This window comes from Alosa sapidissima, chromosome 20 (assembly GCF_018492685.1).
Source record: "Alosa sapidissima isolate fAloSap1 chromosome 20, fAloSap1.pri, whole genome shotgun sequence".
In the NCBI taxonomy this organism is placed as follows: Eukaryota; Metazoa; Chordata; class Actinopteri; order Clupeiformes; family Clupeidae; genus Alosa; species Alosa sapidissima.
Genome location: NC_055976.1, coordinates 3,488,695 through 3,512,134, shown reverse-complemented (window position 1 = coordinate 3,512,134; position 23,440 = coordinate 3,488,695). Strand labels below are relative to the sequence as shown.

The 23,440-nt window shown below is 40.7% G+C and overlaps 2 protein-coding genes across 10 annotated transcripts in view; both read right to left on the bottom strand.

The window, feature by feature from the left end:
* Positions 1-4,675, bottom strand: part of dlg3 (discs, large homolog 3 (Drosophila)) — an 85,280-nt gene extending 80,605 nt beyond the window's left edge. For 4 of the 8 annotated variants that reach the window (XR_006025862.1, XM_042074880.1, XM_042074883.1 and 1 more), the window contains exon 1: positions 3,613-3,744. Coding sequence is in view for 4 of the 8 variants with exons in the window: in XM_042074881.1 (XP_041930815.1) it covers positions 3,613-3,744; positions 3,950-3,974 (157 nt within the window). In the remaining 4 variants the exon portion in view is untranslated. Of the gene's footprint in view, positions 1-3,612; positions 3,745-3,949; positions 3,990-4,426 lie in introns of those variants that run through there. The other 4 variants (XM_042074881.1, XM_042074882.1, XM_042074887.1 and 1 more) reach the window with 2 other exon arrangements.
* Positions 4,676-6,325: 1,650 nt separating this feature from the next.
* gdpd2 (glycerophosphodiester phosphodiesterase domain containing 2) lies at positions 6,326-21,105 on the bottom strand. 2 transcript variants are annotated; one of them, XM_042074912.1, is made up of 15 exons: positions 20,918-21,105; positions 17,351-17,572; positions 16,169-16,272; positions 15,735-15,828; positions 15,493-15,552; positions 15,175-15,273; positions 13,507-13,600; positions 13,069-13,214; positions 11,985-12,067; positions 11,687-11,840; positions 11,266-11,481; positions 11,019-11,167; positions 10,612-10,759; positions 10,442-10,524; positions 6,326-7,034 (listed from the first exon to the last, which is right to left on the bottom strand). In XM_042074912.1, exons 2-15 carry the CDS (start codon positions 17,435-17,437, stop codon positions 6,953-6,955), a joined length of 1,599 nt encoding a protein of 532 aa, XP_041930846.1. In that variant the 5' UTR covers positions 17,438-17,572; positions 20,918-21,105; the 3' UTR covers positions 6,326-6,952. The 2 variants fall into 2 exon arrangements, with proteins under 2 accessions (XP_041930846.1, XP_041930847.1); XM_042074913.1 differs by lacking the exons at positions 15,175-15,273; positions 15,493-15,552; positions 15,735-15,828; ... (1 more) ...; positions 17,351-17,572; positions 20,918-21,105 and adding an exon at positions 13,820-14,035.
* Positions 21,106-23,440: the final 2,335 nt, after the last annotated feature.

The window sequence follows — 23,440 nt, the reverse complement described above, 5'->3', positions numbered from 1 at the left end:
TGTTACTCAACAGAAATTTGACCAAAGAATGAAAGCTCAAAGCCACATAAAAGTGCTGTCTTCCTCTCCAACTTTCCGAGAAATGTACCAGAATCCTTCCAAGCCTCTCCTCCACAGAGCACACAAAATCTTGGCCGGGTCACAAAACACACAAACCCAATCTCATCCCGTCCCCAAAAAACACACCCCGGTTCCCCCCGGTTCTGCGATCTCTTGCACAGAACCTCTTCTACCGCGGCGCCAGTACTGGAACGAGAGGCCCAGCCTAGGACAATAACGGCAGTGACAGCACACCAGATCAGGGCTCTGAATGTGAAGGGCAGGGTTCACCAGGGCCCTGCTCTCGGCAGCACAGAGAGAGCTCAGTTGAGATTCTCCCTGCTGAAATGTGGGATGATGAGAAGCCATGCAGCTCTCATTAGGGGAGAACACTGGGGCAAAGTGGGTCACAATTAGAGGGGTCTCAGGGAGCAACACAGGCCTAATCCCACCAATCCAACACCTCCCTTCCCTACTTTTTTAAGCCTTCTGCGGCCATGCTAACAGGGCGTTTGGGGAGGGCCTGCGTGTGCCCCTGCATGTTTTTGTGTTGGGGGACAAAGGGATGAGTCTGCAGTAAAAGGGAGGGGGTGTTTGTTTGAGTTTGTGCAGTCATGCGGACACCCAATCAAGAGAGACTGTACCTCCTGCCGTCCCACAGTGCATCACAGGGAGAGGGCTTGGTCAACACACAGTCACTCTCACCAGGGCCTTACACATGCCTTGAACACCCACATGCGGGCACTTTCACAGACAGTCTGTCACACTGCCATTGTGCATGCATCCATTTGTAAGCACTAAGGTTGCAGGGATATGAGATTTGCATGGTGTGATGACCATCTCAGAAAATATCATGGTTTCACGGTGTTTTACTATTCTTATCAGTTACAATGACGCTTTAAGGTATGAATGCAGAAGGGTTTATTTGGTTATGCCTTGGAGCTAGTTAAGCTTCTTTACCAGACTGGGGGCAGTGTATGTTTGTAAGGCAGAGGGTACCAAACCGAACTGTGATATAAAAAATGATGATATGTTATGCACATTTTATTATCAATGTTTAAATGTTCACAATATTTATTTTATTCTGTAGAGATTATAAGTTATTAACAGGACAAATACTTTAATGTATGTTCTTGGAGATGGGCAAACTTTGCGTTATTATGATGAAAGCCATCAATTTTCATGCAACCCAAGTGAGCACCCCTTACAGCCTCTGATATAGCTACTGAATACTGAATTTTGCTGACACTTTTATCCAGAGCGACTTACAGATATCAATGAAGTACAGGAGCAAAATAAGTGGCTTGGTTAAGGTTACGTGCCTTGATCAAGGCCACAGCAGTGGCCGCTGGGAATCGAACTCACAACTTTTGGAGCTGCAAGCGTCCGACTCTGCTCCTTAGCCACTACACTAGCACCGCCCACACATGCAACAAATGACCCACAAATCCATCTTAACATGCTGTACATCCAATCCACTAGTAGTACTAGGAATATTGGCTATGCACAGTACACTAGTTCTGGCTATAGGGCTCCTTAGAAATGTCATCCACCAACAGTAATGGAAACGTTTCACCTCATGGAAGACAACGCTACACTACACTACACACTTTCCACACTAGTACGTTTGTGTTTTGCTCTGTAAAAAGGGTCCAGTATAACACAGGCAGAAATGAGTGGATGGAGTGATGCCACCGCTGACATCATTATTCCCACTCATTCTTTAAAGTCAGAGGGGTGTGTGTGTGTGAGAGAGCCTCTGACTGGAAACACATGTTGCGCATGCACAGCAGCCGGGGGTCTGTCCTGCTGCAGTCCTCTGCCGCAGTCTCCTGTCCACTCTCCCAGCTGGGCTGGAGGGAACAGGCTTGCTCGGCGGTAGGGAGGAGGGGGCTGCACACAGGCTTTGGATCGTTTGTTTGTGGAATCTACCTCCCTGTGTCTGCCTGCACATTCCTCCTCTGAATCCAGCCTCTTTGCTGGAATGAATGGAATCCTGATCCCCTTACTAGAGCCCAGCCAACTCCAGGTCGGCCTGATCTCAAATTAACAATTATAACTGATAACACAAGTGCTTGCAGCTATAAGCAAATAAGACAAACACTGCTCTCATCACTAAGAGGCAAGCCATGTCCTTTCATTACATGTTTTAAAGGAATCATTATGTTTGTTACATAAGAGAAACAAGGAGAAAATTATGACACATTCAGCATACCAAGTCACAGGATTTTGATTTATGTGTGTGCATTCTACATGAGAATGAAAAAGATGAATGCCAACCACTCACTCCACCTTGTTTATGTATAACGGAGTTTCCATACAAACATTCATATTTGATCATGTGAGATGGTGCTCAGACATGAACACAGGGAGTACATCTCCCTTTCCTCAGCCCAGCACCATGACAACACCCCCCATACACAACACAACAAGCCCTGCTAGTGCTCCACGCAAGCCATAACATTGGACCCATGAGCAGGTATCATTAAAGCATGGGCAAGGCAATTAACAGTACCACTCAAGCATTGGTTAATGTAACTAGTATGTTTCCTGGGCTGAGTGTTGGGGACAGCAGCGGTGGGTGTGCGGAGCCTCCGCGTCACGGGACCATAGAGGGGGAAGATGCTGACAGCTGAATGTGGCTTCACTGGGCCGCCTGGATGGCCTCACTTGGCAACCAGTCCTACACACATCTGCTCTGCAAACTCATCGTTCACACTTCTGCATGCTGGCTGGGAGACAGCGCTAATATGGGGAAATGGGGCTCCATCGGTGGCACAGAGTGTGCTCAATGATGATTTGCTGATATAGCTAAAAGGCATTTTCCCTGAAGTGAATGTTGCAGAACTTGAGACTCCAAATGACAATGTCAGCTTTAAATGTCTAATAAGCATTTTGTTTTTTTACTCTGACAACTGTGGTGAAGCAATCTAGAAACCATGTTAAAATGGTCTGACATAATGAGGGTGATATCAAATGTCATTCAAAACGTTTATGCACTTGTGGGGAGGGCTACAGACTTAATCTTTTGTCAGTTTGAAAGACTCTTTTATTAGAGTTCATTTCTGTAACCCCCTTCTGACCTAACACACACAAATGAATGTCACCTGACCTACATCCTGCAGTCCACACCCGCAACGGATGCTGGCGAAAATCAATTTACCTTCTCATGTGCACAACAAGATCAGACTGGTGGCTGAAAATAAAGGAAATATGCAGGACAGACCATTCTGATGCAATAATCCCCATTTCAGGTCAACTCTGGAGAGCTTTGCCAAACTTGAGCTGTATACCAAAGCACATGTGTCCACCTTGTTCCCAGAACATTTAGATTAGCCCTCTGTTATTTGGTAAGGCCCTTTTTGGTAAGGCCTCTGGACATTAAAATCAAGTGGGTGCGGTGCACTATACTGTAACCATAAGCAATATTTTGAACTGAGCCTTGTGGTCATGCTGGGAATGTGGTGGCCACAACAAAGCGATTCATTCTCTTTGAGATGAGAGGGTAAACAGGAGGCAAGCAACGGCGGCATTTTAGACAGACTCGATCTGACCTACGTCTCGCTGTCTTACCCAGCAGAGCTTGAAAGAGTTGACTTCCAAAGATGGCAGACACCTTCCCTACGTTGTTCTTCAGGGTCTGCTCCTCAGGGCGGGTGAGATTGGCCTGGTACTCTGACAGTAGTCCCACTGCTCTGTCTGTGTCTGCAGAACAAGGCAGGCAAAATTACATGTCAACACATAGATTTACCTCAACTAACAACTGTTAGTCAATTTAAACATAATTAAAGCTAATGGTAAGATGTTGACCTTGGCACTCTTTTTACATTAGGCAGTCAAGGACTGCAAAAAAAAACAAGAATATTTTTTATTACATCTGAATGTAAGTGGACAATAATTTGCACATTACTTTGTTTACCATGGAGACTCTCCATGGAGATGAAGGTTACACTTGTAACGTATGTGTGACATGATGAGCTGAGCAAAAAAAAGCAAACAAACAACCAAACTGTGCCCCTAGAAGTCCCCCAAAATCCCTGGCAGAAATCATCCAAGGAAAAATACTTCCTGTTTCCCATGGGAGTCTCCCAGGCGTAGCCTAAGGTAGTCTATGATTGAAAATACGACGACCATCAAAAGCGCGTAGCTTTCCAGACTTTATGAACATGTTTAGACTGACAAATAACAAAACACATATCGTTTGATATAACTTGTTATAAACAGTCGTCAGTCTAGTTCACGGGAAATGATTATGTCGAACCGCGACTTTTAAGCATAGGCTATAGAAGTGATTTAATTCAAACTTGCTCGTTGGTTAAACCAATTTCGAAGCAAGGTTTTGAGTTTAGGCTAGACTTGAATTCTACTTGCAACTGTCATTACTTACCATATTTGTGGACCATGACGAATAGAATGTATCACTTCAGTTGCACCCAGTCGAAATCCTGATTGCTATAACATAGTTTGCTGATGACATTAAACCAATTGTTTCCTGTCGAAGGATAATTCCTCTCTTTTCACTCACTGTTGTCAGGCTAGTGGTAGTTCCAGAAACTTTTCATAAACCAGCAGCATCAACTGCACACTGCCCCTCGGACAGTTATTAAATAGCGGTAGTTTGCGTCCAGTGCGCGATGTGATTGGCACGAGACAACGTGGGATTCACGGAACTTGCATCCAGTCAAAGTGCACGCGCGCCACCGGAGCTTCTCGGTTCTATTGCATTGCCGCAAAGTTGGAAAGCTTCTACATGTCAGAACTGGAGGATATCTTATGTTAGTTAGACAGCAAAACGGTAATGCTGGCTGTAGCCTGAACCAACGACAAACATCCCTAATGTCTATATCTAACCATGTTTTAAATCTTATTTATTTAATGAAGTGAAAGTTCTTTGTTTAAACAAAAAGTAAATGGATGACAAATATGTTCGACGTCAGATTGTTTTCAGATTGACTTCTATTTTTAGTAATTTTACTGTAGCAATAGCCTGTCTTAGTTACGCCCGCCATCTAGCGGACATGAGATTGTTTTTGTAGGCTATTCGTTTGGAGCAGTGGTCCCCAAACTACGACCCGCGGGCCGAATACGGCCCGCCAACTCATTTTAGGTGGCCCCCCAAAACATGTCCGTGGTATATAGCATCTGGCCCGCACGGGAGTGCGACATCGTCAAACTATAACCTCCGTAATTTCCCCATTCATTCTCTATGGCGAGTCTTAACAGTACACATGTAATACTCTTTTTGTCCACTGGTGGTTGTTTTGGCGCTGTTTCGCGTTTGCCATCGAAAACGGAATGAAATGTAGGCCTACCTGCAAACAATGTAAGAGGCCTATGCTGACTGCATCAGTGCTCAAAGTATTCTGAAAGTTTATCAATTATTCGTTAATAACTAACTAACTTCTATTCAAGTCATATTTCTGGGACTTTCTGGGATAATTATTTCTATTTTTTATTCACACGTTCAAATGTTCATACAGAGTTCAAAGTTCTCATCAGGTGAGTGAAAGTTAGAATGGTGGTCATTTCAGATGTGTTTGCCAGCACTTCATAAAACTCTCATAGTTTGATAACTTTAAATTATTTGTAGGATATTGCTTGTTCACAACTTTTTACTTTTACTTTTTATTAGTATTATTTCATTTGAGCTACATTTTACACTGATATGGCATGGTGGCAACATAAACACAGCTAGCAATGGTATTAAATTGCAGTAGCCTATGATTAAGTAATGGAATATTCAACTAAGGTAGACTGCTGTTGTTCACAGCACTAAGCTATTTGTGGTTGATATACTCCGAGTCTCTGGCCCTCTGTTAGAGCCAGACATAGTGAGCTGGCCCTCGGAAGAAAAAGTTTGGGGACCACTGGTTTGGAGCATTCACCATGATGAAGCCTGTATGAAACACTGACATAACATCGTTTCCTGTATAGTTTAGGCCTATAATAGATTTGACTTACTTATTTAGATTGATTTATACTCACTAGCTAAGGAGACTAGTGGAAGTGGAACTATGAACATTTTAAATTAACATGATTAACGTGAAAAAAACCCAACAACAAATGGCTCATGGCTCATGTAATAAAGTATAAAGTATTTAATTTTAATTATTTGACCGACACATCTAACATTCGTAGGTTTTATCTTTGTCTCACTATACTACACTGTCAGTGAGTGCAAAACAGTTCCAGTGCCAATTCTGAGTAACACTGCAAGATATCACTTGTGGAGTAGGCCTATGGCACATTACACATTACATTACAAAGACAACAGTATACAATGATGTTAAAATGTATTTTAAAATTTTATTAAAAAAGCAGAATACTGCACCCAAATCCAACACATCTTACATCATACACCAAAATGCTACAGTTTAAAAGGTATATTGATTCATATCCCACTTTAAAGACTTAGTTCATATAATTAAAAAACAACATATTAACATCCTATTGTTTCAATCACTGTCGCTGGTCTCTCAATTAACTATGGTATTTGACAACAGACCTATTTTTGTCCGTTTCACTGTAACCCATGCTAATACTAAATACATCCAATGCATATCAAAAGTATCACTGTGATACCCTGTATTTGATATTTATAAACAGTGCAGTGAAAGAGTTCATGAATATTATTTCCATGAATATTCTTACAACACAGTAATTGTTCCTTTTCATTTAAAAAGTAAATATTTTCATGTGAGCCACACACATGCACACACACACACACATACAACACGTGCACACACACACACACACACACACACACACACACACACACACACACTTTTGGAGGTCCCCTGGGGTCACAGTGTTGCTAACATCTCAAGCATCCACTCCCTCCCTCAGGAGCATGACGGAGAGCAGTGGGCACAAGGCTGGTGAAACTACAGGAATGTATTAATGCTTTAATTACTCAGATGGTAAGAAGGGGGATAGTTCTCTCTGGTTCCACGCCGAAAATCTGTCGCCTTGCTCTCTTTTTGGCCCTCTTTTGCCTGCAGTGACAAAGACACAGGCCCGTTAGACTTCCTCCCCTCCAACACTGATTAGCTACTATGATTGTGTGATTGGACTACTGATCCACTAGGAAACCAGCAATATGCACTTTAATTTGTTAATATACATATTCAGCAAATGATCAACATCAATGATAAGAAGAATAAGAAGTGAAAAGTGAAATAAAGCTTTCATGAATGATTGAAAAATCGAGTTACACTTGATTATATTATGGATATTGAATTTGAGCTGACAAGAGAAGGACCGAATTTTTTTGTTTTTTAGTTCAAGACTTATTTGATTGATTATTGTAGCTAGGCACCTACCTTTAGCATGTCTGAGACAGCACCTTTTCACAGCACAAGCAGATAAAACAATATTATTTAACTAACACTGCCATTCATTCTCAGACCATGTCCATGTATGATTGCAAGACTGAAATACGTTACAGTTTTATTTTATAAAACTGCACCATCACAGTACTCTAACATGTGCAACCGGATACTGCATGTAACTGCATTTAGAGGCTTTTACTTGTACTAACTCCAATATCTTAGACATGTGACATGATTAAGATAATGCCCTTAATTCTTCTAACAGATTTAGCTGCTGAACACTGTGTTTATTTAACCTATCTGTGCTTCTGCCTGAAATTATGTCCTTCAAAAGTTCTTAATTGTCTGCTATGAAGGCACTGAAGGTGTTCAAGTTGGTTCTGAATTTTATGTTTCTTGTGTGTTATTTCAAGTATTTTTAATGAATTTTTTGGCATTTTTCTGGGTGTAAAACCTACAGGTGTAATGAATATCTGAAACTGAAAGCCAATAGAAGCATGCAAACTAATAAATGTAAAGTCTATTTATTGTACCTTCAGAATTATAAAATCATTGTAAATCTCTCGATATAACATTTTTTTTATAAAAAACTAATTATGCATTTAGAGGCCTGGATAAAGGGGCCTCAAAACAGAAACTGAGTAGAAGTTGGGTTTTATTGCCGTATGCAGGTTTGCTAGCATGGTACTGTGAGGCCTAGTACTTCCCTAGAGGTAGATTTTCTGTATTTACATAAATGTAGTGCAAGATTTCAGGACTTCTGAAGAGACAGGACATTTCACTGGTTATGACGGTGTGTCTAATTGGGCTTTTTTACAATAATTTACAAAAATCACCTCAAAGTGAAAGCAAAGTAATGCTAATTCATTAAAAATATATAATGCAAAAGGGTTCTCGACTGTTGTAGAAAGAAATGGCTGATCTTTAATGCAATATACATTGCCCATTATCAGCAACCATTCATCCAATGTTCCAAAGGCACATTCTGTTTACTAATCTGATATGATTTTAAAAGGCTAACTGAGAAAACATTGGAGAACCCTTCTGCAATTATGTAAGCACATAATGTAATCTGAAAACTACTGCCCTGATTAAAAAAAACAATGCAACTGATCTCAGCTGGTATTGTCTGTGTCTATAATGGAGTGGAATGGACATTTCTAAGTGACCCCAAACTTTTCCCCGGTACTGTATACTTCTCATGTTGCTTTAAAAGTTGCTGGACTAGTGCATATTATATGTTTGAATTTCCCCTTTAAGGCACATTTCAAAACATTGTAAACAATTATTAGCATCGGTATAAATTATGTGCATCATCTTGTTGTCACTGCAGGTTACACTGTTGGTACCTAATTCAGTAATGTTCTACTATTTTACTAGTTAGTTTGCAGGGACCATGTCTACACATCCCATACCCGCTCATTTGAGGTGTAATGCCACCTAGTTAAAATGATGCGCTGTACCTGTACATATATCGCAGGTATCTTTGGCTGACAGGTTCAAAACAGCACAAAATATGAATTGTACGATCATTATGACACCCTCAGAATGCCAAGTTTCGTGGTATTCGGATCATGTAGGGCAATATCAGCTACACACACAAACAGACACACACAGGCACGCACACACGCATGCATACATAAACACACATAAACACACACACGCATGCACAAACACACACAAACACACGCACACACACACACACATAAACACACACACGCATAAAGACACAGGCACACACACACACACAGGCATGCACACACACACACAGGCACGCACACACACATAAACACACCCACACACACACACATAAATACACAGGCACACACACACAGTACACATGCATTGCACACACACACAAACAGGCACACATACATAAACACACACACATAAACTCACCTACACTCACACACACACACATGCAGGCACACGCACACACACACACACACATAAACACACCTACACTCACACACACACACATGCAGGCACACGCACACACACACACACACACACACACACAGATAAACACACACACGCACACCCCATTACCCCACAAGTGAACACACACACACAGAGAAGCACACATACACAAAAACAAACACACTATGCACACACTCATTTACATACACAAAAGTTGCAAAAGCAGGGGATGGAGTAGGAGACAAATTGACAAACGTGATTTATTTTTGCGGAGAGAATGTGCAGGACTGAGCGGCGGTCGTATTTTGTACCGCTTTGTGGTACATCTAGTTTATGCATATATTAGCCTAGGCCCATGCCAAAGTAGCCCGTTGTTTCTTGCTAACAATTACATTTGATAAAAATGTGTGTAGGCCGAAATATGTGTAGGCCGAAATATGTGTAGACCGAAATGCGGCTCAGCTCTGGAACCAACTTTGGGATGACATTAAAAAGGCCCCAACTGTAGTCAGTTTTAAATCTTTAGACCAAACTGTTCTCAGATGCTTTCTGCTTCTGCTAGTTACAAATTCTGAATCTGCCTTGAAAATTATTCTACCTTGTGTCTTTTATTTTGTCTTTTTAATTATTCTTTATTTTTTTGTAATTTTTTTATTATTATGATCTTTACCTTTTAAACTATTATTTCACTATTGCCCTTTTATGTTTTTATTTGTTATTACTGTTTTACTGGATTTTTTTTCTCATGCAAGCAATAGCCAAACCATATAGAGTAGCGCAATGAAACATTGAATGCTACAATGAAATTGCATTTGTAGTTAGAATGATCTGCTTTATATATATATATATATATATATTTCTATATATTGTGAAGCAGTCATCAGAAAGGGCTTGAAGGGTTGAAAGCATCAACTGATTTATAATGGCATGTACACAATAGTACTAATTATTAACAGTATTATTATGATAGATTTCCAGTCTATATTTCCTATGGGGGCTATGTACAAAATTGGTTGGTTCAGAAGTTACTTTCATCTTATATTATTCTGTTGGATAAATACATTGCTTTGGCAAAATATGTGTGATCTGTGATCTGGACAACCCCTCTTTTCCCGTTTTTACAGTGTTCTTTTTGAAATAGGCCAACAAACCTTTGAAGGAGAAACAACCCAAACATCATAAGCAACGACACCAGGTCAGCAGAAATCCAGATCATCATATATAGCTTTGGCTCCTATGAAAAACAACATATGAGCACACAGAACTTCTTGGGACACATAGAGGGATCCTTGAGAAAAGTGAAGGTGTGTATGTAACTCACTAGCGTCCAGTCTGGCTGGGCCATGTCTTTAAAAATGTGGCAGGCGTTGGTGGTCACAGAGCTGGCTCCGGAACACCACACGAGGGAGAACAGCCACCGCTGATTCACCACCCACAGGTTCACTGACACATTCTTGTTCCGCAGCTCTCTTAAACCCACACACACACACACACAAACATGTACACACAGGCAGACAAATAAGTTGTGCCATTAGCGACTGTTAACTGCAACTCCTCAGAAACAGTGTTACAATAGTGTTATAATTTGCTCATCATCTGTCCTACTTATGTGTCCTCATCTGTCCTACATCATGTGTCCCCATCATATGTCTGTGCTTAGGTCAGTTACAAAAGTTGGAGCTGATGTAATTCAGTGGTGTTACAGGCACAGGATCTTTTGAGACTCACCTCATTTCTTTTGTACTTAGTTTGTTGTATTTCACATTCAGATGACTTCCGTTGTCATTTCTCAAGGCAGGTAGACTGCCGTAGACCTGGCGGAAGCCAGGAGCCATTTTCTTAACATCTGCTCTGTGTACACGTGGAAGCCACCAGATCTGAAGGCGACACACCAAGTCAATACAGGCAGAATACAGGTGTCTCTTCCTAAGACCAAAATGGCTGGATGAAAAAATAGGAAAAATTCGAAGCTCACCAGGTTTTGCGCAATGCCTGATGCCAGGATGGTCTGCACTGTGTAGTTTGCATCACTATTGTTCAGTCTTTCATTTTTGAGGTCAAAGATGATTGAGACATTGTGTTCTTTGGCCAAGTCTAGAAGGTCATGAAGAGATGGCACACTCTGATTTCTGACATTTGACCACTCTGTGTCAGACAGAGAAGGAGTCCTTTGCAGTGGATCCGTCTGCAACTAAGAATTGCAACAGTCGTGCAGGATTTCACTTGTATATCCAGTTGTCACTTTGCACACAATTTATGAAAGTACAGCTCTGTATTATAAAAACAACCTATAAACCAGTTTAACAACTCCAGCACAAAGCAAGACAATGAGGAATTATTCCCCCCCGCACAGTAACTCATGACAGGTGCATTAACATGACAGACTCTACACTCACATCCAAAAAACCTTGTCCTGCATTCAAACGTCGTATCTCATTCCAGGTAAAGCTATTTGAGCTGTTGTCCTTGCGTTGTGGAAATATCTTTTCTACATCGGTTGTCCTCCTAAGTGAGGCGTTGTCATGCATCAGGAAGGGATGACCATCTTTGCTAAGAAGGGTAAATAAAAGGCAAGAGAGTCATCAACATGGTGACAAGTCAATACCAAGCACACACTGTGGCTATGATAGCAACTTTGTTCAAATGCATGTACGTTTGAGATCACTATTCCCCGAATGCTAGATGGTTCTGTACCTGAGCAACACGTCTGTCTCAAATGCAGTCACGTTGCACTCCAGACTCCGTCTGAACGACATCATGGTGTTCTCAGGGGCCAACTGAACAAGGATCAAGCAGACAAACTGAGGCAGCTAAAACGGCTCAACAAGGAACATTAATGGCATAATTTACAAATCCATATTTGTAGTATAATATATTAATTACATAATGGCAATAAAGGGCTACTAGTGCTGCTTGTTGCAGGATTCTACATGCTTAGTTACATCCTGAATGTAAATATCTGAGACTTTTACTAAATGTTCTACCTGAAAGGCTATAATAGTTGACAGAAAGCTTGTGCAATGGTGGTACAGATTCATAGCATACAGGGTCTTTCCATGAGTTGATTCTGTACATGTTCAGACTGATCAAGTCCCCAGACAGCACAAGACAAGTTCAGACATGGAGGCATTTCAGTCACCTCTCCAGAAGGCTTGACTGATGCAGAAATCAGGATGCCCGTCCCCAAAACAATTTTTTTTTCTTTAAAACCACTACTTTTTCTAATTCTAATCTAACATTTTGTTTAAGATTTCTGCCTTGGATTTTCACCTGATATGTTTGTGCATTGTCAGCTTGTTTATGCATGTATTATTGAGCAAAACTTTTGCGAGACTTTTACCCAAATTTTCAAAACTTTCCAGTAATTTGTCATTCATAATTCCAAATTTTCCAGAACGCCGCAAGCACCCTAACATATTTTCTCCCCTATAACTTTGTTACAAACAGAAATTACAGCGTATTTCTGGGACCATGAGTTCATGCCACTGTCGAAACCTCTTAATCTGGGGCAATACATTCTTGGAATTCCATTAACCTGCCAAATTGCAATCATGAAAAACCACAGGTATGGTCTCAGTACAAACCACACAAACCTCACCACCCGCATGAAACGTTTCCACATAGCGCCCGCAGGTGCTATGTGACACAAACTATTGAAACAAACAGAAGAGGAAGAGTCAGACACCCGGCTTGCCTTGCTGCAGAGAAGGCGCTGGTGCTCAAAACATAACCTGTTATTAACACATAAAAGCCCAGTTTTTTTTGCACGTCTGCTGACCATTGGTGCACCCCGGTGTCCAACCAAAGCCGGTTTAGGGGGAAGCTCCTCCAGCACACAGGGTGAGAAGTCATGGATGAGGAGAGGGCAGAGGAACACCACAAGGGAGACGACTGCCCAGGCCAGCATGATGAAGACCCTGGATGCTAGAGACAAACAGGCAGCGTGAGAGCCAAAATATATATCTTGATTACTCACAGACAAAACACCTGTAGTCCCATTTCCAATGCAATACAGTGTGCAAGGCTACAGCATAGACACTGTTGGTTTGGGCAAGTCACGACAGAGGTGGCGTGTCTTTTTTTATTGCAAAACACCTACCCAATCTTCACCTGCCCAATCTTCACAGGTTGGCAGGTGTTTGCAGGCCAATCTATTTGCAGTATTACACATCACAGTGGATGTGAGCACATTAAATGTTGAATCATGCATACTGACCACTCCTCCGAGCTCTGTAGTAAGTCTTGAACACCAGCCCGCTGAGCAGGGTCAACGCCAGCACAGCGCCCAGCTGGAGAAAGGGGGCCGTGGCCTGGTCCGGCACCACAGGAACACACACACAATCACAGACAGCAGAACACACCACGGAACACACACACCATTACAGACCGCAGAAAAGCCACAAGTCACTCTCAATAACACATGAAAGGCAACTAGAGAACTCCTTCTAACCAGCGCAAACATCTGTATTAATCTGTTCTTGTCATATGAAATGTGCTATACAAAATTCTTCTTAAACTGAAATCTCTACCTGCGCTTCTTGCAATGATGAGCTCAAAGATGCTGTATATAAGCGTACCAGTGAGTGACAGAACACTATGCAGCCTTTTTTGCCACAGGAGCACCAGTTATACATTGGGTGAGTGCTAGTTATCCTCTGCATGTAATTAATTAGATTGTCAAAGGCTGCCATTGACATTAATGCCTTTAGGGCCCTATCATGACATTCTAAAGTGCATCGTCACTCATCAAAAGTCTATTCAAATTTAGTAGGATGTCCAGTTCACATTGGGAGGGGTTTCGTTATCAAACGTGGAGCACATGGCGCAACAAGGTGTTCCTAGGTTTTTTAATCAGTCATATGGGTGTGTTTGGGGCGTAACATCATTTAAACCAATGAGAATGACATCTGTCATTTCCTTTAACAGCGCAAATAAATGCATCGGTATTTTGGCATTCAACGGTGTATTTGAAGGAGGCTGCTTGCGAGACCGTATGGAATAGTCATTCTTAAACCATGCTTTACTAAAACCTAGCATAGCCTTCACGCATTTGCACTCGTCTATTATTTGAACTCATTGGCAAAGTGAAACTAACTTCACCAAGGTGTCAGTCAACGACAAGACAGTTATATGCAGTTACTTTCACTATTGACTGACAATGGGTTACCACCGAAAACATAGGCTGGAAAAAGCAACACTTACCCTAATATTGCTCAAATGACTGAATAAAACAACATTTATCCTGCATAGGAGTTGCTCATATCTCGTGACAGTGCGTCTTCAGCTGTGCTCCATACGTGCGTTCATGAATGATAGAAGGATGGTGCGTGCAGCCGCCAATATGACTGTTGACAATGCGCTCTTAAAATAACATATAAACAACTCGCCATAGACTTCTGACCAGGTGTACAATAGCGATTTTTAGACAATGCGCCAGGCCCCTCCCATGGTTGTTAATTGCCACACCCCTGGGTGCATTGTTTAAAAAATAAACGTGCAAAATACCGAATTAAACTTTGCGCGGGTGGAAAACGAGTTTTACGCCATGCGCTGGTGTGCAAAATACAGCCCTTAGCGTTGACATAGCCTAGTGGTTCTTAAACTTTTTGTCTGGTGACCCCGCAAAAAACATGGGCCAAGTCTCACGACCCCCTTCTCTCCAACCAGTGAAAATGGGAATTGAAATGTTGCGAGATGGGCATTGGAAGCAGAGGCAGAAAAAGTCTTTTCATAGGTAGGCTATGTCAACACCAAAAGCATTACTGTCACTGAGAATGAATCCAACTCTCAGTTAACCAACACAGGTTCACTTGACCCCAAGTTCAGGGTCAATGTCTAGGCTAAGTGACCACCCTTTCTGGGTCTCAGGTCTTTTCTGGCATACCTGAAGAAACACTGGGACAGTGGGCCACTCATTTTTCCACTCCCGGCTGATCGCCACGACCCCAGCCAAGACTATTAGAAGACCTACAGACAGAAACACCTGCGTGGAACCAAATGTAAACACACTGAGGGAAGGGGTCCAAACACACAGCATGTACAGCATTCTTAGAATAACAACACTTGAATGATACTGAGAAGCAGTGGGCCTTTCTCTCCCTTTCAACAAGAACCACCCAAAGGCCCACACAATCTACACAGAATCCAGTCTACTGAAATGAGGAAAGGCACAAAGAGGATTAAAGATTGGGATTCATCATACCTTATGCACACAGTGCAAGTCCAAGGGTTCATTTAAGGCATATTGGAAAAGTGCAAATAACTGCAAGGAAAACACAAGTCATCTTTATAGCAAATTGTGAAAAAAAAGTGGCAATTTCATGTAACTACGATAACAGCTACAACTAGTACTGCTACTACTACTACTACTACTTATTTAATATTAAGAATAAAACCAATAACAATAATAATCTAATATTATTCTAATAATAATAGTATTCTCACCAGCAGAAGGAGACAATAAATGGCAAGCACAGCAGATATGATGACTATCACCATAAACCAGTTTATCCACTCCTTCATTTTCTCAAATGTCTTCCTGAAAGGAACAGTGTGAATCTGTTGATTACTTCTAAACATGTTCAGTTTCAGTGTTACTTATATGCATCCATTCCAATGAAAACTGAACAGCATAACAGTTTAGAAGTATTGAAGAAAATCCTTTATGAACTAACTATTCAAAACTAGGAAGTTTTAGTTCTAGAATTGTCTCAATATGCTAGAGGCAATGCAATTAAGTGGCCAACAGTACAGGGCCTCCTGAAAACGGCCACCTCCATGACTACAATGCAATGCTGAATAACGTCAACTCCATTATGAACTCAGTCCACAGTGAGACGTCTGGCAGGTATGTGCATAGAGTGAGGACCTTATCTTACGTGTTCATGTCATCACGGGAGTTGTATAGGGCCATCCAAATGAACAGCCAGGCCAAGGTGAGCAGGGTAGCCAGGCCAACAAAAGAGAACCAACAGCAGGCACACTGTCAGAGAATAACAGAGAGTCTCACTGAGTGGTGTAGTAACAATATAACCTGATACTCACTTGCACCTTCCACCCAAGATCAGCTGTCTCTCAAAGAAACGCACAGCTCAAAACAAGTCAATTCTATTTATGTCAGGAGTCGAGAATGAGCATTGAGGAACTGTTGACAGCCTGGCAAACCCCATTGTATCACCAGACGAAAATGAAAATTTAACAGGGCACATTAAAGCACATATATTCTGATACCATATTATTATTCCTGGGAAAGAAAGAGGAAAGGCAACATTTAAGAAAAAGAAGGGAGAGGGAGGGAGGGAGGGGCTGCTCCAGTCATGCCATGCTGAGTTTTCTTCGGAATTCTTGATCCTCAGGTCATTTCCATGATCTCAATCACTGCTGCCAGCAGTCAGCCCATAAAAAACACAACACACCCTTCGCTCTGGGAACCTGGCTAGGAGCTAGCAAGGGGTTCTTCAAAGCTTCAGTTCCCAATTAGGCCTGCCACACTCACTTCAGTGCTGCTCTGCTCCAATAAGCAAGCATCTAATTAACATACTTTTTCAATGGGTCTAAATTACTATTGTTCACCAAACAGTAGCCTCATTCTGTGATGAAGTGAGAGGAGTGATATAGTTAGCAATCATTCAGAGAGAGTTTTCATAGTCATAATTACAGTGAAAATACTTGTGAAAGGGATAAGATTTCAATCTCTTGCAATCAGACATCCATTATGTCTCAGTTCTCACATCCTCTCATTTCTCTCAAGTTTTATTTCTTCAGTTCAGAGCTGATTAAAACTCTGACCATAGGGATATCGTTGAAATGTTATATCAGTTACAGAAATTATGCTTTTATCACACTTTAGTGATACTTTCTCTATGTTTCTCTATGACTGCCACCGGCATGCTTGGTTTGGAGCATTTCAGACATGGTCCAATTCCTGTATATCAGTAGGCATGTGAACCTAGACTCTTCCTCCTAATGTTTTATCAGGTGTTTAGAGGGTCATTGCACATCATTGGTTTAGATATATGGCTATGGCTGATGCTGAGATTAAACATTGACAAACTACTCACTCTTCGCTTCCTTTCACTGGAGTGCTTCCAGTAGCAACTGTAAATGCCTCTGGAGCAGATGGCCAAAGCAGCACACCTCCCTGACATCCCTCGATAGGCCAGACCCAATCAGAAGCACTCAGCCTGTGCAGTAGTCTGGAGGAGTAGATGGATATGCGGCTCTTCCGCCAATGTTGTGGGCTGAGAGTGAAACTTGCGGTTGGTTGAGTCACCGTTCTAAACCTGTAAAGTGTGGGAGGAAAAAATGGTGGGAAAAGGAATAGAGTGAAAAGGAAAAGAGTTAAACCATTAGTGCTGAATGAAAAGGGAAAGAGTTAACACATTAGTGCTGAATGAAAAGGGAAAGAGTTAACACATTAGTGCTGAATGAAAAGGGAAAGAGTTAACACATTAGTGCTGAATTAACACATTAGTGCTGAATTAACACATTAGTGCTGAATGAAAAGGGAAAGAGTTAACACATTAGTGCTGAATTAACACATTAGTGCTGAATTAACACATTAGTGCTGAATGAAAAGGGAAAGAGTTAACACATTAGTGCTGAATGAAAAACTTTTATAGAAGTGTCTGCAGGCCTTGTTAATTCTGTAAAGGTACATCTTCGGTCTCTTGGGGATAGCGGGAAGTACAGGTCAGACTGTAGGTCAAGCTGTGGGAAGAGGCCACTTCATCTGTCCTTCCTGACAGCTTCACAATGGTGTGTATAATGGTATAGAGTGAGATGAGATCCCTTAGATCTTTAGCTCTGGTCTCAGATGTCATGAGGGGGACATGGGGTCTCGGCTATTCACAAACGTACCACTGAGACACCAAATGTCCTCTCATATTCACTTGTTAAGCAGACTTTTCATCAACGCTGACATACGGTAAAGGTATAACAGGAAGATATACAAGGTACACTGTTTCTGTAACCACTATGTTGACCACTGAGCTACATTAAGTCTGTAGTGCTTTAGGGAGTCCTTGCCAAGTTGTGCATTGATTTATAAAACAAGCAATGCTTCCTCTTTAATGCTTCCTCATCCAGAAATCTGAACAGTACAGAAATGTTTATACAAATGTCCTGTAATCTGATCACCTTTCATGGGATTTATTTTTTTAAGCCAAGTAAATGTTCGTACAAGTTTGCTCTTTTTACAAATTAGGAGTGAAACAAAATCCTAAATGTTCAAGACACACGTATATCTATTCCAGTGGGAAAGCGGCCTCCGTTTCACACTATATATCAGCAACTCACAGAAAGGCTTGTCTAAGCAGGTTACTTAAAACCACAATGTCATAACAGACAGCCCCTGCACTTGGAGAAAAAACATTAACATGGAACAGGAAAAGCATGTGGCTTTCACTTAAGGAAAAACTTTTGAGAAAAAGTCAGAGCATGACTTGGCCCTGAGGGTGTGAGTCATAATGGCTTCATGATCTATCAACTGCCAATATGTATAAATGTATTAACGCACACTATGTCCTTGCTTAAAATATACAGTGCTAAATCTGATGTCCTGCAGTAAAGTGCAAACAATCATTAAACAATTAAGTAGCTGGCTGAATTTGCACACAGTGTGGTACATATTGTTAAAAAATAATCTTTGCTTAAGTACGTGAGGACATAATAAGAGATCACAACTGACTGAAATTTCCTGAAATCTTCCTGAAATTTAAATAGCCTATACTTTACTATTTAAATCAATATCAATTGAAAACGCAACTTAAATGCTCTCATTCAACATTTAACAACAGCACCACTGGCACTAATAAAAGCTTGCTTCCATGGTAACTGATTGTTTGGCAAAATAATTGGTGAGATCTACTGCAACAGCTTTTCTTGAAGGTTTTCACAGGGTTTCACAGTATGTCACATACCACAGAACCCATATGCATATATCCTGGATGGCTATAAGAATGGTCTGTATGTGTTTATCTGTCCTTTACAGGACCATATACAATCAAAATGACAGAATCACACAAAAAGTTGTATAAAATATAAACATAAAAACATACATCAAAAAGTGGCAACCCTGCGCAGTGTTGCTGTAAACACTCGACCAAAAAACTGGGTTTATGTTGTTAGACAAGTTTCACTAACCATTGGGACAGGAAGGCAGAGTTGAGTATGGGGGTGCATTTAAGAAAACCTGTTGATATAGGTCTCTTTGCTGTGTTCCCTTTTACTCAACAGACAAAATGGAAGAATAATGGCCATGCATGCTCCTTAACTAGCTGGATTTAGCTTTTGTATCACACATATCCAGACATCCAAATGACTTTTGACTGCATGTGTACAGATGCACAGTTAAGATGCAAGCACATTTTATCAGTGCCAACTTGGCTTTTGGCCTTTGCACAGTTTTGTTTACTCACAAGTTTTTGACCAAAACTCCTTACAAGTGTTTACTATTTAAAAATAATTTTTCTGTTGCCCTTTAAGTACACAACTCATAGATAGCATGCTATGGCTGGCAGCACCCATATCAGACACACCTGGTCACACATGACAAATTAACAATAGATGTTTGCTTATACTGAGAGAACTGATATGATCTTTGAATTGACACAACTGAGATATTCAGATGGCCAAAAACATGCATTTAATTCCACAATTTTTTTTTCTGCAAAGAGGTCTAAAAAGTAAGACATAACAACAATAACAGCTTTATGAATATTCTAAGTGCAAAGATCATTCTTTGCTGGCTGTGGTGCATGTGATTTGTCTTCTTTTATTTGTTTTGGTGGATTAATATTGGCCTCTCCCACAACTGTGACTCTGCCAAATAAAAAATATAACAACTAAACACTCAACAGAAGAAAACATTCCGAACAAATAGTCAAGCTCTCATTGAACCTTTATAAATGTTTTATTTTCATGTGGGCCAACCTTGAAACAAAAAACTGTGAATTTGTCATTGTCATTTGCAACCCTGGACTAAAAATAGACACCATGTGATATACATTCTGCTGTATGGACCAGACGATAAAAGGCACCTGTTCATGTTTGTGTAAGCTATTGAACTCTTTGATCCATTGACACCTAGCCTACCTGAGCAAAACCCGAAAAGCAAACCGTGGATCTCATCTAAAATGGTTATTTTCAAACCCCTAGCTCTATTAAGTCCTTACATAGTCATCTACCTGTTTTGGTAACACAGAACATACAAAAGCATCGTGTGCTCCCATTATCCTACAAGAAACGATCTTGTAGGTTGGCAAGACCACACTTGCTTGAATAGTATCGGTATCTGGAATGGCTAAGGGGTGTAAAATCTCAGCAAGTAGCCTAAAGTCGCATCGGATAAAACAGGTTGACAAACATGCATCTCAGCTGTAGGTTAAACTGTTTAAATATCTGAAGAATCTTGAGCCTAGCCCTCTTAATTAAATACCTAGGGGCCAGGGGGTAACGTCCTAATGTGTTTCTAACGATTCCCCCCATTATATAAAAACTGTTACGTAGGCTATTTGATTCTGGGAGATCACAATGATAACACCATTCAATATTTCCCAGTATGTCAATTGGTAGCATGCACTAAAATAATTCGGTAACTGCAATAACCCCATTAGGCTCCCACTTACCTTGAAGGTTGATAGTAGACTAGGCTACTCCAGTCGGAAATTAGGCTCGTGAGGCTGGTCAACCTGTGTAAAGCCCCTGTGTAAAAAAGTGCACTTTGCATTTATTGATTCTCTCTTCCTTTCGTTCATGTGTGGCTCATGCATCTCAACAATCGCGTGCGCAGCATGTTAATGCTTTCGAATGAATGAACTCTCTTGGGATGGTTTCGATGTTGGCATGGGGGTGGAGTGGAGTAGAAAGTGGGGAGTTGCAAAAGTTCGCAGTAGGATGTTACGCATAGCCTACTATACCTACTTTTGTCATCCGAATTTCCTCACGGGGACAATAAATTAAACTAATTAACTAAAAGCGTGTAGTTTACGGAACCCCATCAGAAGTCACGATTGGCATGGGGAACTTTTCAAAAATCATCTCTTAATGCAAATCAAACCAGCAATTAGGCTAACTGAAATAAAACCATTCCATCTCTAGGTACGGTGAAGGGTATGTGATGATTTGGGGCTATTTTAATTCCAAAGGCCAAGGGAACTGCCTATCAGGATGCATATTCTGAATTCATGAAATAACAGGGCTTTAAAAATATAAAATCTGCCTGCTTCTATGAAAATGAATAAATAAAACCATTCCATCTCTAGGTATGGTGAAGGGTATGTGATGATTTGGGGCTATTTTAATTCCAAAGGCCAAGGGAACTGCCTATCAGGATGCATATTCTGAATTCATGAAATAACAGGGCTTTAAAAATATAAAATCTGCCTGCTTCTATGAGAATTTAACATAGTGTATACTTATGGCCACTGTTTTTTTGTTTGTTTGTTTTTTGAGGATGAACGTTTATTTATTTACAATACATTAATCATTCACTAATACATTCAAAGGTTGGATTTTTCCTCACTTTGTTAATTAAGGCATTTAAGATCAATTTCCAAAATAATATTTTTTTATTCCTCTTTTTAGTCAACTTTAGCATGTATATGTACAGGGTATGTAAACTTATGAGCATCTGTATTTAAGTCTCGCATTACTGTAAGTATTCAAATACTAGTTCTGTTCCCTGTTATATTTTAAATATTATGTTGTTTTTTGTATTTGTGTGTCACTTTGCACAAAGGTCGTCCGCAAAGTCCCATAACCATAACCATAAATAGAAAGGTTGCTGTATCTGGCTGAGGGATAGTTGAAGTACATTTCCAGACAGGCCAGGTCAAAGTCTCACTGCATCACTAGACACATTTCAAACAATCAAGTTTGCATTGCATTGAACAGTGATGTCTATATTGCAATGTAATATCACATATCTGGGGCCACACCCTCTCTTCACCTAGGATATACTTAAACACACACATACTGTTTCCCTAAGCTAATTAGAGATCAGGGTGCGGATCAGTCTAAATAACCTTGTTCTGGATTGAGTAACCACTGCCTGACCAACTCTCTATGTATCTGTGGTATAAGAAAATTCCCACAGATAAATAGATAGACATTCAGACAGATAAATATACTGATAGATAGATAGATAGATAGATAGATAGATAGATAGATAGATAGATAGATAGATAGATACCATTTAGGCTACTCATAGATCACGACCAGACCCACCATGATGAGAGCCCACATTCCAGTCTGATCACACAGGGATTAAAAATGTTCAATGAGCTGAGAGAACTAGGAGAGGATTTTGCCATGGCATGTGGAAGTGGTCACAGAAACTAAATCCTACTCAGCTAAGTTGAGCTTGTTTTGACCCAATGCTGAATGGAATGCATTTTACTCTTTTCACCCTGCGGGTCCAACAGCAAAGCAATATTACTTTAAAGTCAGATATGGCAAAATATTTTACTCGCTATTCTCTCACTTCTTTCTCTCATTTCTTTTGTAAAACATGCCTCTGCTACCTGACCCTTGTAAAATTTGATATAGATGTGCACTCCATGCAAGAGAATGGTCTCATGACTCCAATACACAACACCTCTCTACTGCCCTCTGGTGATAAGCCTATGCTTTATCACAATGGCAGTGACACTTATTGCATTGTTCGTGCATGGATGCAAATAGGCTGCTTTGTAGAACACATACAAAAGACACACACAAACACACACCGGTTTAAACATACAGTAGGCTATTCTGAATTAGTAGCCTAATCAAGGATCTTTGCTTATAGTCTACCACTGCTTGGTTGAATTTCCCGCTGTTCCCGTTATTTGCACACCTATGAAGTACTAGCCTAGCTCCAGTTTTTGGCCGTATCATACGTGTAATATTAAGAATGCCAAGCAATGATTTTTGTACAGCCACAGCATATTCTGTGTTATAGCTATGAACACATACAATGGCTCGTTTAAAAGGTGAGACTTTAAGCTCTCGGTGGGTGCAAACCGTGTATTTCTACACGCCTCTGTTCCTGAGAAATCCCAAGCTAAACAGTGGCTAGTTTTAATCAAAATCGCTGTTTTTTTCTAGAAATGGAGATAAAACATCTTTCATGAAATATGAAGTGTTGCCTGTAAACTTTCCGGGAAGTG